The sequence below is a fragment of the Pelobates fuscus genome, chromosome 2 (assembly GCF_036172605.1).
Source record: "Pelobates fuscus isolate aPelFus1 chromosome 2, aPelFus1.pri, whole genome shotgun sequence".
Taxonomy (NCBI): domain Eukaryota; kingdom Metazoa; phylum Chordata; class Amphibia; order Anura; family Pelobatidae; genus Pelobates; species Pelobates fuscus.
In genome coordinates, this window is record NC_086318.1 from 268905864 (window position 1) to 268921048 (window position 15185).

Below are 15185 nucleotides of genomic sequence, written 5' to 3' on the forward strand. Positions count from 1 at the left end.
CAAAACATCAGCCAGGAAGCATAGGAACTGAGAAGTGGTCTGTGGTCACCACCTGCAAAACCACTCCTTTATTGGGGGTGTCTTGCTAATTGCCTATAATTTCCACCTGTTGTCTATCCCATTTGCACAACAGCATGTGAAATTGATTGTCACTCAGTGTTGCTTCCTAAGTGGACAGTTTGATTTCACAGAAGTGTGATTGACTTGGAGTTACATTGTGTTGTTTAAGTGTTCCCTTTTTATTTTTGAGCAGTGTATATGTCTTGCCGCTAGGCATTACATTTAAAAAAAAAAAAAAAAAATCTCTTTCATCCTTTGTATTTCTATAGAAATGTAATTCCCCAAACCTAATATAAAGGTTTGTGTATATTATTATTATTATAAATGTCCTTTTCTTTTCCGTGTGTCACCATGCGTGATACTTATTTCTTAATGTCTTCTTTATATTTATTTGTGTTGAGACTTTTAAAATTTTGATGCTTTTGTTAAATTGACTTTGGGCTATCAGTGTTGTGGTGTGCCATATTGTTTTAAAAAAGTGTTGACTCTTACATCTAATTCTTTCAATTTACGTTTTCCTTTTACATAGTTACATAACTAAAAAAGAGACTTGCGTCCATAAAGTTCAGCCTTCTCCACATATGTTTTTGCTATTGATCCAAAAGAAGGAAAAAAAAAAAACCTAGTCTGAAGCGCTTCTAATTTTGCAACAAGCTAGCAAAAAATTCCTTCTTGACCCCAAAATAGCAGTGAGATGTCTCCTTGGATCAAGCAGTTATTATTCCACTAATTAGAAATTATATCCTTGTATGTTATGTTTTTGTAAGTATTTATCCAATTGCAGTTTAACCACCTCTTCAGGCATATAATTCCATATCCTTATTGCTCTTACTGTAAAAAAACACATTTTCTTTGCTTTAGATGAAATCTCCTTTCTTCCAGCATAAATGTGTGACCTTGTGTCCTATGTATAACCCTGTTCATGAATAATTTCCAGATAAAGGTTTGTACTGGCTCCCGAATATATTTGTATAATGTTATCATAACCCTCTCAGGCGTCGTTTTTTTCCAAACTAAACAGATTTAAATTTTTTAACCTTTCTTCATAACTAAAATGCTCCATTCCTTTTAGCTTGTCTCTGCACTTTTTTTAGTGCCATGATTTCTTTCTTTAGAACAGGTGCCCAAAATTGCACAGCATATTCAAGGTGTGGTCTTACCAGCGATTTATAAAGAGGCAAAATTATATTTTCATCCAGAGAATTTATGCCCCTATTTATACATGACAAAAACCTTACTGGCCTTAGCAACTGCAGATTGACATTGCATATTGCTGCCTAATTTGTTGTCTATAACAATTTCCAAATCCTTCTCGTGTGTGGTTATCCATAATTCACTACCATTTAGGGTGTAAGTTGCTTGTGCATTCTTAACCCCGAAGTGCATAACTGTGCATTTCTCTACGTTAAATTTTATCTGCCATTTTAGTCCCCCAATCTATCCAAATCCCTCAGCAGCAAAGCAATATCCTGCGCACATGTTATTACTTTACAAAGTTTTGTGTCATCTGCAAACACTGATACATGGCTTTCAATGCCTATTTCAAGATCATTTATAAATATGTTAAATACAAGCGGTCCCAAAACAGAACCCTGAGGGACAACACTTGCCACTTTTATCCAGCCTGAAAATGTACCATTAATGATATCTTTTTGTACTCTATCCTATTGTTCTACCCAAGAACAAGAATATTCATCTAGACCAATTTATTTTAGTTTGAAGACTAACCTATTGTGAGGAACCGTATCAAATGCCTTGGCAAAATCCAAGTAGATCACATCCACTGCAACACCCTGATCTATACTTCTACTTACTTCTTCGTAGAATGCAATTAGGTTAGTTTGACATGACCTATGTTTCATAAAACCATGCTGATTATTGCTAATAATAAAGTTGTTCCCAATGAATTCCTGAATATTATCACTTAATAGCCCTTCAAATATGTTCCCAGTCACAGAAGTTAAGCCCACAGGTCTATAATTTTCAGGCAAAGATTTTGAATCCTTTTTAAATATAGGAACAACATCTGCCTTCCTCCAATCCTCCAGTACAATACCTGAAACAAAAGAATCTTGAAAAATTTAATACAGAGGTTCACTTATTTCCCCACTTAGCTCCTTAAGTACTTGTGGGTGAATACCGTCAGGCCCCGGAGCTTTATTTACATACATTTTCTTTAACTGCTGTAGCACCTTGTCTCGAGTCATCCAATTGCAAGTTATATGCAAGTTTTTCGCAGCATATCTCTTGCCATAGGATCCTCATTAATATATACTGAAGAAAAAAAGTTATTTAAAATTTCTGCCTTTTCCTGGCCTTCATTAGCTAACAAACCCATCTCTGTTTCCAGTGTACCTACACTTTCAATTTTTTTTATTTTTTTTTTTAGAATTGATGTACTTGAAAAAAAATGTTGGGGTTGGTTTTGCATTCTTTGGCTAGCAATTTCTCATTTTCTAGTTTAGCCACTTTAAGATATAGGGAAGCCAATAATGCTTGCAAAAAGGCAATTATTTAGGATGCCTCTGATTTGTCCGATTTAAGTACTTTAAATGCCCTTTTCTTATTTTTACTCTCTTGTTTTACGTCTCTACTGAGCCACATTGGTTTTAATGTGTTTCTTTTATATTTATTACCCAATGGTACATACTGAGAAATGTACCTTTCTAATATTTGTTTGAATAGTTTACATTTATTCTCAGTGTTTTTATCACTAAGGAGTTTATGCCAGTCGATCTATTGTAGAGCTGCCCTAATCTTAATGAAATTGGCTTTTTTTTAAATTATACGTTTTAGTATACCCCACATGCTTTTGCTTTTTTGAGTTTATTTTAACCCCTTAAGGACACATGACATGTGTGACATGTCATGATTCCCTTTTATTCTAGAAGTTTGGTCCTTAAGGGGTTAAAAATTACCATATTATGATCACTATTTCCCAAATGCTGTCCCATTTTATAACTGCATATTTATTTCAAACCCAATTTTTAAACTCTAATATATATTTTTCCCTTTAAACAAGCTTTGGACTTTATAAACTTTAAATGTGTCTATGCTTCAATAATTTTTTTTGCAAGTTACTAGTATATCCAGGATTTTGTGTCCTAATATTTACACTATTTATTATTTATTCAAAATTATTACATAAAATCGTCACACCAACGTTTTAGCCCTCATCCGGGGCTTTTTTCAGGATGAACTGACAACACAAAACTAACAAACAGTAGTGTATTATATAGCCACAAGAAAAGAAATGAACTCACCTCAGGTGAATGTGATCGGAGTATCGGCGTCTATCCGGATCATGTGCGTATGTTTTCTATCCGGAAAGAAAAGTATCCAATCATGCATGTAAAAGATATAAACAGACATTGTACAGCGCTGATTTAAAAATAGTTTCACACTTTAACCCCTTAAGACCGCAGCCAAATGTACAAGTTGTGATCCAAAAAAAATTTAAACAAACCACAGAATTTTACTATATGTCTGTTCAACAATAATTTACCTCTTTCATACTAAGTGCACCCACACTTATTATATATCATTTTGTTCAGGGGAAACAGGGCTTTCATTTAATATCAAACATTCATGTATGGAACTCCATTTTATATGAATAAAATCTAAAAAACTTGAAAAAATTATGAAATCTTGTTATTTTTCAATTTCAGCATGGCAATTTAACTGTTAATGTCAGAATACTATTCGGTTTTCCTGCAATAAAACATACATATTTGTATTCAGAAATGTCTCACGAGTAAAACAGTACCCCCCATGTATAGGTTTTATGGGGTTTTGGAAAGTTACAGGGTCAAATATACGACTTGTCCATTATTTTATTTTCTGCATAGAAATTTGACAGATTGGTTTGAGTGACCTAGGTTGCCTTTTAGACCGTATGGCAGCCCAGAAATGAAAATTACCCCCATCATGGCATACCATTTGAAAAAGTAGACATCCCAGGGTATTCAAAATGGGGTATGGCCAGTCTTTTGTAGTAGCCACTTGGGCACAAACCCTAGCCAAAGTTAGCGGTTTTTTTTGTGTTTTCTTTTTTTTACATAAAATCTGTACTTTCACTGATAATATTATTGTTAGTATATAGTTTACTGCCCTGAAACACTCCTAGTTCTGCTCAGTGATGTCTCACGAGCGCCATGGTACCCCCCATGTATAGGTTTTATGGGGTTTTGGAAAGTTTCAGGGTCATATATACGGCTTATCCATTTATGCTTTTTCACCTTGAAATTTGTCAGATTAGTTTGCAGTGTCCAGGCTGCCTTTGAGACCGTATGGCAGCCAAGAAATGAAAATTACCCCCATCATGGCATACCATTTGAAAAAGTAGACATCCCAGGGTATTCAAAATGGGGTATGCCCAGTCTTTTCTAGTAGCCACTTGGGCACAAACCCTAGCCAAATTTAGTGTTTGTTTGTTTTTTTTGCATTTTTCACATAAAATCTGTACTTTCACTGATAATATTATTGTTAGTATATAGTTTACTGCCCTGAAACACTCCTAGTTCTGCTCAGTGAGGTCTCACGAGCGCCATGGTACCCCCCATGTATAGGTTTTATGGGGTTTTGAAAAGTTTCAGGGTCATATATACGGCTTATCCATTTATGCTTTTTCACCTTGAAATTTGTCAGATTAGTTTGCAGTGTCCAGGCTGCCTTTGAGACCGTATGGCAGCCAAGAAATGAAAATTACCCCCATCATGGCATACCATTTGAAAAAGTAGACATCCCAGGGTATTCAAAATGGGGTATGCCCAGTCTTTTGTAGTAGCCACTTGAGCACAAACCCTAGCCAAATTTAGTGTTTGGTTTTTTTTTTTTGCATTTTTCACATAAAATCTGTACTTTCACTGATAATATTATTGTTAGTATATAGTTTACTGCCCTGAAACACTCCTAGTTCTGCTCAGTGAGGTCTCACGAGCGCCATGGTACCCCCCATGTATAGGTTTTATGGGGTTTTGGAAAGTTTCAGGGTCATATATACAGCTTATCCATTTATGCTTTTTCACCTTGAAATTTGTCAGATTAGTTTGCAGTGTCCAGGCTGCCTTTGAGACCGTATGGCAGCCAAGAAATGAAAATTACCCCCATCATGGCATACCATTTGAAAAAGTAGACATCCCAGGGTATTCAAAATGGGGTATGCCCAGTCTTTTCTAGTAGCCACTTGGGCACAAACCCTAGCCAAATTTAGTGTTTGTTTGTTTTTTTTGCATTTTTCACATAAAATCTGTACTTTCACTGATAATATTATTGTTAGTATATAGTTTACTGCCCTGAAACACTCCTAGTTCTGCTCAGTGAGGTCTCACGAGCGCCATGGTACCCCCCATGTATAGGTTTTATGGGGTTTTGAAAAGTTTCAGGGTCATATATACGGCTTATCCATTTATGCTTTTTCACCTTGAAATTTGTCAGATTAGTTTGCAGTGTCCAGGCTGCCTTTGAGACCGTATGGCAGCCAAGAAATGAAAATTACCCCCATCATGGCATACCATTTGAAAAAGTAGACATCCCAGGGTATTCAAAATGGGGTATGCCCAGTCTTTTCTAGTAGCCACTTGGGCACAAACCCTAGCCAAATTTAGTGTTTGTTTGTTTTTTTTGCATTTTTCACATAAAATCTGTACTTTCACTGATATTATTGTTAGTATATAGTTTACTGCCCTGAAACACTCCTAGTTCTGCTCAGTGAGGTCTCACGAGCGCCATGGTACCCCCCATGTATAGGTTTTATGGTGTTTTGGAAAGTTACACGGTCATATATACGGCTTATCCATTTAGGCTTTATTACATTGAAATTTGGCAAAGTGATTTTCTGGGCCTATATCGCATTTGAGAGAGCATGGCAGCCTGGGTAATAACATTTCCACTATTATGGCATACCATTTTCAAAAGTAGGCAACCCAGAGTATAAGAAATGGTGCATTGCAAGATGTTTGGTCTAACCACTTTATCAGAAATGAAGGGCCCACATAGGGGTTATAGCTTTATTTGTGCTTTTTCACGCACATGAACTCCATTTTCACAGGACATTTCATATTCCTGATATGAGTTATTGCAACAAAGCCTCACTATTTGTATTTAACATTGTCTCCTGAATGTAACAGTACCCCCATGTACTAGATTCTCTGTTTTGGGGGGGGAAGTCATGGGGACAAAAATATTAGATGTCCTTTTCAAAGTTGGCAATTTAACAAAGTGATTTTCTGGGTCTATCTCGCCTTTGAGAGAGCATGGCAGCCTGGGTAATAACATTCCCACCGTTATGGCAAACCATTTTCAAAAGTAGGCACCCCAGAGTATAACAAATGGCATAATTTGAGATGTTAGGTCTAGCCATTTTAACAGAAATGCTGGGCCCATGTAGCGATTTCTACTTTGATTTTTGTCTTTTTAATCAGATAAATAGCATTTTCACTGGAAATGTCATAATACAGATATTAGTTAGTGCACTAGAGACTTGGTATTTTGATTTAACACTGTCTTCTGAATATAACGGTACCCCCACGTACTATTATTTCAGATTTTACTGATAAGTCACAGGGCGAAATATATTAGATGCCCTTTCAGCTTGTAAGTTTGCCAATATTATTTTCTGGGCCTATGTAGCTTTTCAGAGAGTATGGCAGCCTGGGTAATAACATTCCCACCGTTATGGCAAACCATTTTCAAAAGTAGGCACCCCAGAGTATAACAAATGGCATAATTTGAGATGTTAGGTCTAGCCATTTTAACAGAAATGCTGGGCCCATGTAGTGATTTCTACTTTGATTTTTGTCTTTTTAATCAGATAAATAGCATTTTCACTGGAAATGTCATAATCCTGATATTAGTTAGTGCACTAGAGACTTAGTATTTTGATTTAACACTGTCTTTTGAATATAACAGTACCTACATGTACCATGTTTCCAGGTTTTTATTATATCACATGAATAGAACAGTACCCCACATACACTTTGATCTGAAGGCAGAGAGAGGCAGATAGATCTTTGATATCACATAGAGAGTCACTGTGCGAAAAGTTTGAGAAGTAAAAAAAACGAAAAAAACAAACTATTTTTTGTAACCCTTTCAGTGCTAATCACAGCATTAACCCTGTGATCAGTTTTTTATTGGGAAGTCACATTTCAAGTACTACAAATGTAGTATTTTGAGTTGTTTGGTGCAGCCACTTTAGAATGGCTAGCGTAAACAGGGACAAGCCAAGGTCAGGGGAATCCAGAATTCAGAGTAGTCGGTAAAACAAGCCAATGGGTCGGTACAGGCAGCTAACAAAGCGTAGTCAGGACAAGCCGAGGTCAGAAATCCAGGTAAATCAAGCAAACAAACTGCCAAAGTCCCATACAGAGTGATTCAGAAATTCAGCTCTGTATGGTAGACTTTGAAACAGTCTGTTATGCAGAGGGCGGGTAGAGATGGGCAGGTTGGACAATAAAAACTGGAGTCCTTTCGGACTCCTTTCTTGTAGCAAACACGGCACTTTTTTGGGGGAGCTTTTTTACTAGGGGTGGATGGGATTCGGGAAGGGAAGTGTTTGCCACAAAGTCTTTGGAGATCTCCTGATTCCAAAGTGGGATTGGGGGGCTGGGTAAATAACATACGGGACAAAATGCTTAATGTGAATTCGAGGAAAGGGCAGGGCCTACCTATGACCTCTTTTGTATAGAGGACATAGGCATTGAAAATTGCAATCTGGCTCACATAGATTGCAATTTTCTTGTACCAGGTCCTAGTTTTTCGGTTCACCAGATAGGGCTGTATGCATTGGTCAGCCAAGTCTACTCCCCCCATAAACTTGCTGTAGTCTACAATGCACTTCGGCTTTTCCAGATGCTCAGTGCTACCTCTCACAGACACTGGCACTGTACTTTCGTCATGCATCGTAGACAGCATGTATACATCTTTCCTATCTCTGAAGCGAAGAGCAAGCAACTCATCCTGGCGGAGAGCTGAAGAGGAACCTCTACTGCTTCTGCCACTTGCCAGGGCTTGGGGGAAACCCCTGCGATTCTTCCTCACTGTGCCACAGGCTAGGGTTTCAAAACAATATAAATTTTTAAATAATTCTATACTGGTATAATAATTGTCAACCCATAGCCTATATCCCTTATTCAACAAGGGAAGGATTAGATCCCAAACAATCTTGCCACTTGTACCCACAGAATCAGGGCATCCTGGTGGGTCAAGATGGCTATCCTTCCCCTGGTAAATGCGAAACGCCCATGTGTAACCAGTACAGGATTCACATAATTTATAAAATTTAACGCCATATCGGGACCGCTTCGATGGAATATATTGCTTAAATAGCAGTCGACCTTTAAATTTCATAAGGGACTCGTCAATTGAAATATCTTTATCGGGGACATAATTTTCAGAAAATTTGTCTGACAGGAGTTGAATAAAGGGCCGAATTTTATATAGCCTGTCAAACAGTGGGTCGTTTCTAGGGGGACACAGCGAGTTATCATTAAAATGAAGGAATCGCAGCAGTTGCAGGTAGCGATCCCTCAACATAACCTCAGGGAAAAGAGGTGTAGCCAGGATACGTTGCTTGCTCCAGTAGGACCTGATACTGGGCTTTTTTACAATACCCATCATTAGGGTTAAAGCCCAAAACCGCTTCATCTCTGCGACATCCGTGGGTCTCCACATATTCCTGCGACCATGATGGGACCCCGGATGTGCAGAGAGATACTGCATAGCAAACAAATTCGTTTGCTGAGCCATGAGCTCAAATATATCGTCTGACATAAAGAGCTCAAAAAAACGAATTGGCTCGCAGTCGTCCACTGTTACAGTGATGCCAGGTGTAACAGTGAACGGCGGTATTTCTGGGGCCATCATATTTGGAGGCACCCAGTCTCCGCCTGGCATTGGGCTTGCTGAGCGTCCTCTTGTGAGTGGTGGTGGGGCACCATCACTTGAGGTCTCACTCAGAGGCTCAATGTCAGAGGCAGTGATAGTGTCACTGTCTTGCAGAGTGTCACTATCACTGCCTGCCAGAATGGCATACGCCTCCTCGGCTGAGTAGCGACGTGCCATTCTAGGGGGACAAATTAATTAATTTATATACTAAAGTGGGTAATTAATTATCTACCTGCCTAACACCTACTACCCGCCCTCAAAAAATAATATAAATGTACTGATCACAGTATAGGCAGCTGCAATCAGTACACTGAAAGGGTTATTTTCAGATCTATAAAAATAACCCTAAAAAAAAGTCAGTCTGATCAGAGAGCCCTCTGATCACAGTGATCACTGATACAGTACTGTACAGCAGATAAACTGTACAGTTTAGTGATCACGGCAGCGGGGAAAGGGTTAAGGGAGATTTGGGTTGCTGCGACTGACACAAAGGGTAAAAAAAAATTAGAAATAATTTTTTTGACCCAAAAAAGTTTTTAAAACTGAAAGGGTTATTTTTTGATATGTAAAAATAACCCTAAAAAAGGTCAGTCTGATCAGAGAGCCCTCTGATCACAGTGATCACTGATACAGTACTGTACAGCAGATATACTGTACAGTATAGTGATCACGGCAGCGGGGAAAGGGTAATGGAGATTTGGGTTGCTGCGACTGACACAAAGGATCAAAAAAAATTAGAAATAATTTTTTTTTGATCCAAAAAAATAATAATAAATAAATACCCTAATCAGGTTGATCACAGTAATATGCTGTGATCAGCACTGAAAGGGTTAAATAAAATATAAATTTTAAAACTTTGAAAAAAAATTTAAACTTTCTTTTTCCACAGGAGCTGCAAAAACCACGATCTCTCTGCCTCTCTCTCTGAGATCGAAGTGAGGTGAGGAGAGGGGCAGAGACAATGTGTCAGCCAGTGATCTGAGATCATTGGCTGACACATACTAACAGTGATCACAGTGACTGGCTGTCACTGTGATCACCTCCTACAGATCGCGGTAATTGGCCACAGGGGGATGCCTGGGAGGTACAGGCATGCCCCCACCGCGATCTGTAGGGGGCTAATGGCTGCAGTTACATGTGTCAGCCAATGGGCTGACACATAGTAACACTGATCGCACTGACAGGCTATGGCAGCCTGTCAGTGTGATCAGACTGCAGCCTGACAGTTCAGATCGCGGTCACTGACCCCAGGGGGGCTGCCTGGGGGGCCAGGCATGTCCCCGACCGCGATCTGCTGCAGAAGAATGCGGCCGGCTCCATGTGTCAGCCGATTTCAAATCGGCTGACACATGGTAAATACCGATCGCAGTGACAGCCTGTCACTGCGATCGGAAGCTGCAGACCGCGGTCCTCAGGCACAGGGGGGCTGCCTGGGGGGCCAGGCATGCCCCCCGACCGCGATCTGCAGCGGCCATGTTCCGCCGGCCACGTGGGGCTGAAGACTGCCCAGGACGTACTATGCCGTCCTGCGGCGTTTAGAGCCACCAAAATAAGGACGGCATAGTACGTCCTGCGGTCTTAAGGGGTTAATAGTTGCACTTAGCACGAGAATATTTTCAAATCAGCACTGTACTATGTCTATTAATAATTTTTACATGCATCATTGGATATTTGAATAACTATGGATCCCTGGGATTATCTACACTGTTGATGAGTCTGAAAATTCCCTCATTTTGTGAGTGCAACATTTAAATAAGGATTTCACTGTGATTAACGTTCTTACCCTATGAGTCCTTTTTGCTTTCTCTGTTTATATTGTTTAGGTATTTCTTGTTTTTTTGCTCATATTGAGGATTGAGAGGAATCATTTGATATAACTAACTTAAGAGTAATTATCTTTTTGTATTATACATTTATTGCACCTGGGTGGTCTATATTTACCTGTTTGGTTACTACGGTTACATACTGACACCCAATATGCCGTGGTAACATTGAAACATAAAAAAAGTGTATAAAGGATATAAAGTATCTATGAGAATCAAGTGTGCAAGAGATGTCCTAAAGTTAAAGAGCCCAAATATATGTGCATGTTGAAGACCTCATATAGAGGAAAAATGGGCGAGACTAGAGGACCGTCCATAAATAACTAAATGCACCATATGCTATAAAGGACAAATAACAAATAAATTTAATATAAGACTTACTTGGGCTAAAAGTGGATAAAGTGCAATGATATATAATCATTGTAATAATGTTGCTTTCTCCTTAGTTTTTCCAAAATGTCCACAGAAATGTCTATATTAACCTTTGTGCTTTAGATTGTAAAATTACAAATAAAGAATTCAACAACAAACAATAATTTAAAGGGATTTAATAGTGCCAGGAAAACAAACCCATTTTCTTGGCACTATAGGCTCTTCGAGTGCCCTCCTCCCCTTCAGCCATTTACCTTAACCCAGCGCCAGTCTCCCTCAGCACTGGTGACCTCTCAACCCCCGGCGACGTCTGCTCCAGAGTAGAGCCGAATGTGCATATGCGGCCAGAGGTGCATGCGCATTCATACCCGCTCATTGAAAAGCATTGCTCAATGCTTTCCTATGGGGATCTTATTTGACGCTGGACTCTGAGGATGTCCAGTGTCAAATAAGTGCGATTTACTCAGTGTAAATCACAAAAACGGCCTCTAGTGGCTGTCAGGGAGACAGCCACTAAAGGCTGGATTAACCCTGCAGTGTAAACATAGCAGTTTCTCTGAAACAGCTATGTTGTCCGCTGCATGGTTAAAACTAGGGGGACCTGGCACCCAGAGCATGATCTGGATGCCTATAGTGGTCCTTTAAGTAAAGTGAAAATAACTTTAACTCACACTGCATTATTCCTTCTTAAACTATTCATATGTATTTTATGGAAACTAGTTGTCATGGAACCTTGTAAATTACTCCACAATTTAAATACTTACAATCTTCAGTATTAAATATGATGCAATTTAATGCATTTAGTGTTAAACAAACATATAGGAAGATAAGTAGCCAAAAGTTGGAAAATACACCACAATTCACTGTTTAGTGAATACAACAGAGTCACATTTTATTTGCAATATAGAAACTGTGTTCTTTTTCTAGATTAATTTGTCATAAACACTATCTTTTAATGTAATGGTCAGGGTGCAAAGAACTGTTTTAAAGCATCCGATGCCTATCTTTCACAAATGTGATAACATAGCGTTTTGACAAATGTGTTGCCTATCCAAATCCACCCAATCTTGAACGGCAACGAATAGAGAGCTTAGAAATGTCCATTTAAACTTAAGGTATACATCAACAAGAAGTCTTAATTTGCACTACTGATTCACAGGACCATTATCAGCATCACTAGAAAATGGCTGCAGTGTTACAAATGGTTCATTTAATTTCTGTTCTTCTTTTAAAATAACGGTCTGTCCTGAAATTGAAGAAAAAGTGAGTTGGTCATTTTCAGCTATGGCTTCTTGGTCTTCATGTTTTTTTCTTTTCACATGGAACATTTTTCTGAATGTTGTCAGTTGTGGCAGTTCACAGAAAGTTTCCAACACTATAAGCATTGCAACTAGGCCCAATAACAAATAGCCTGTAGAAAGAAAACAAAGAAAAAAAAATTACAATATTTTTTTTTTACCTATATTCACACACAGTTTTGGAAGAAAAAAAAAAAAAAAAAAAATAGACATATGCCTGAATTATACTTTATTTTCCAACCCTGAATATAACCATGGTTATTCACTAAAGTCAGAATAGCCCTGTATTGAATGGAGCAAAACCATTTGGTTTGGCAAAACCCAGACACTGTTCACGCTATTTAATAACGTTCGGATTTTGCATCCAAGGCTCTTCTTTTGACTGCCGGATAAACTTCATAGTATATTTATTACGTTGTCCATGCAGCAAGCAATATATAGGGGGGACTAAAAGACAGCTAAAATCCAGAATCATTGTAACAATATGAAAAAAATGTTTTTTTACAGCACTCTTGTATTAACTGTACGTTTAAAAAAAATTACGTATTTTTTTATTTCTTTATTCAAGTTTTACATTATATGATAAGTCAAACTAAGAAAACATTGTCTATAACCTGTATGTATGGTATTTGAATTGCATCCTTTTACATAGTGCTAATTAACATATACATTTAATTAATTCAGTAGTTAGGTAACAATTTATTAACATTTGTTAAATAAATTGTTACCTAACTACTGAATTAACTAAATGTATGTGTTAATTAGCACTATACCATACATACAGATCTGCACTATTATTTGTAAAAAAAATTTTACATGTACCATATGATCTTGAAAACACCACTGTTATCCATTGAGGAGTATAAGTATCATAATTTCTTTTTACTCTAATTTTGTTTGCATGTGGGAAGGGGCTGATCACCTTTACATCGCTCCACTTCTTGAAATGTTTTCTTAAGATGTTCTGATATGTGGTGAAGGGATCACATTGAAGTGTTGCGGCTGGATGACATAATTTATACTTAAATAGTATATTTTTAAATTTGTGAAACAATATATAAGCTTTATCTACTTTATTTCTATAAAGCTCTTTAGCGCGCCGATATCACCTACCTTAACGTATTAATATAAAGTTATGTGGAAGGGAAAAGTGTGGAAGAAAAAGGTGCACAAGCAGCAGGGATGACCGCAGCCTGGAGAGGATTGTCAGGTAAAGGCCATTCAAATGTGTTGTGGACTTTCACAAGGAGTGGACTGAGGCTGGAGTCAGTGCATCAAGAGCCACTACACACAGATGGATCCTGGACACGGGCTTCAGATGTTGTATTCCTCTTGTCAAGCCGCTCCTGAACAACAAACAATGTCAGAAGCGTCTTACCTAGCCTTAAGAAAAACAGACCTGGTCTGTTGCTCAGTGGTCCAAAGTCCTCTTTTATGATGAGAGCAACTTTTGCATCTCATTTAGAAACCAAGGACCCAGAGTCTGGAGGAAGAATGGAGAGGCACACATTGCAAGATGCTTGAGGTCCAGTGTGAAGTTTCCACAGTCTGTGTTGATTTGGGGAGCCATGTCATCTGCTGGTGTTGGTCCACTGTGCTTCATTAAGTCCAGGGTCAACGCAGCCGTCTACCAGGAGATTTTGGAGCACTTCATGCTTCCTTCCGCAGACTAGCTTTATAGGGATGCTGACTTCATTTTCCAGCAGGACTTGGCACCTGCCCCCACTGCCAAAAGCGCCAAAGCCTGGTTCAGTGACCGTGGGATTACTGTGCTTGATTGGCCAGCAAACTTGCCCGACATGAACTCCATAGAGAATTTATGGGGCATTGCCAAGAGAAAGATGAGAGACATGAGACCGAACAATGCAGAAGAGCTGAAGGCCGCTAGTGAAGCACCCTGGTCTTCCACAACACCTCAGCAGTGCCACAGGCTGATAGCTTCCATGCCACGCCGCATTGAGGCAGTAATTGCTGCAAAAAGGGCACAAACCAAGTACTGAGTCCATATGCATGCTTATACTTTACATAGATCCGATATTGTTCTATGTACACTCCTTGTTTTATTGATTGCATGTAATATTCTAATTTACTGAGATTGTGGATTTGGGGTTTTCATGAGCTGTAAGCCATAATCATCGCACTTATGACAAATCACTGCTTGAACTATCTTGCTTTGCATGCAATGCGTCTATCTCATATATTAGTTTCCCCTTTTACGTTGCATTACTGAAATAAATTAACTTTTGCATGATATTCTAATTTTTAGAGTATCACTTGTAAATGCTACAGATTTTTTGATATTTAAATGCTTTTCCTTTATTCTTATAGAAACCATCTTCCATCTGTCTTTGATGCCCTGTTTGGTTTACTATTTCTGGCTAGATTGACTTAAAGGAGATTTTCCAGTTTCTGTTAGTTCTGTTGCCATAAGGGTATGAATTAAGAAAAATTAATGTTCTAAGTGAAACAAAAAAACAATTGAGGTAAGAGGTTAATTTGTTTTGTACATAGTGTTGAGAATATTTTTTTGATATTCCTTTTGAGCTCTGAAAGACCTTCGCACTCCCACCACATGTTGTATATTGTGTCTTCCTGCTTTGAACATCTTCAACATGTGGTTGAATAGTTATGCTTACATTTTTCATGTACTATCTATGCACGAGCTTAAAAAATGTTTCATGCAATGTTAAACAGTGCGTGGCCTTCTTTACCTGCAGAAATGCTTCCCCCAATTATTCATATTAAA

General features: G+C 38.4%; 1 protein-coding gene across 1 annotated transcript in view; it reads right to left on the reverse strand.

The window, feature by feature from the left end:
• Window positions 1-12007: 12007 nt before the first annotated feature.
• Window positions 12008-15185, reverse strand: part of KCNK1 (potassium two pore domain channel subfamily K member 1) — a 116392-nt gene continuing 113214 nt past the window's right edge. The window contains exon 3 of the mRNA XM_063443389.1: window positions 12008-12552. Within this exon, the coding sequence (XP_063299459.1) occupies window positions 12287-12552 (266 nt within the window). The 3' untranslated portion in view covers window positions 12008-12286. The remainder of the gene's footprint in view (window positions 12553-15185) is intronic.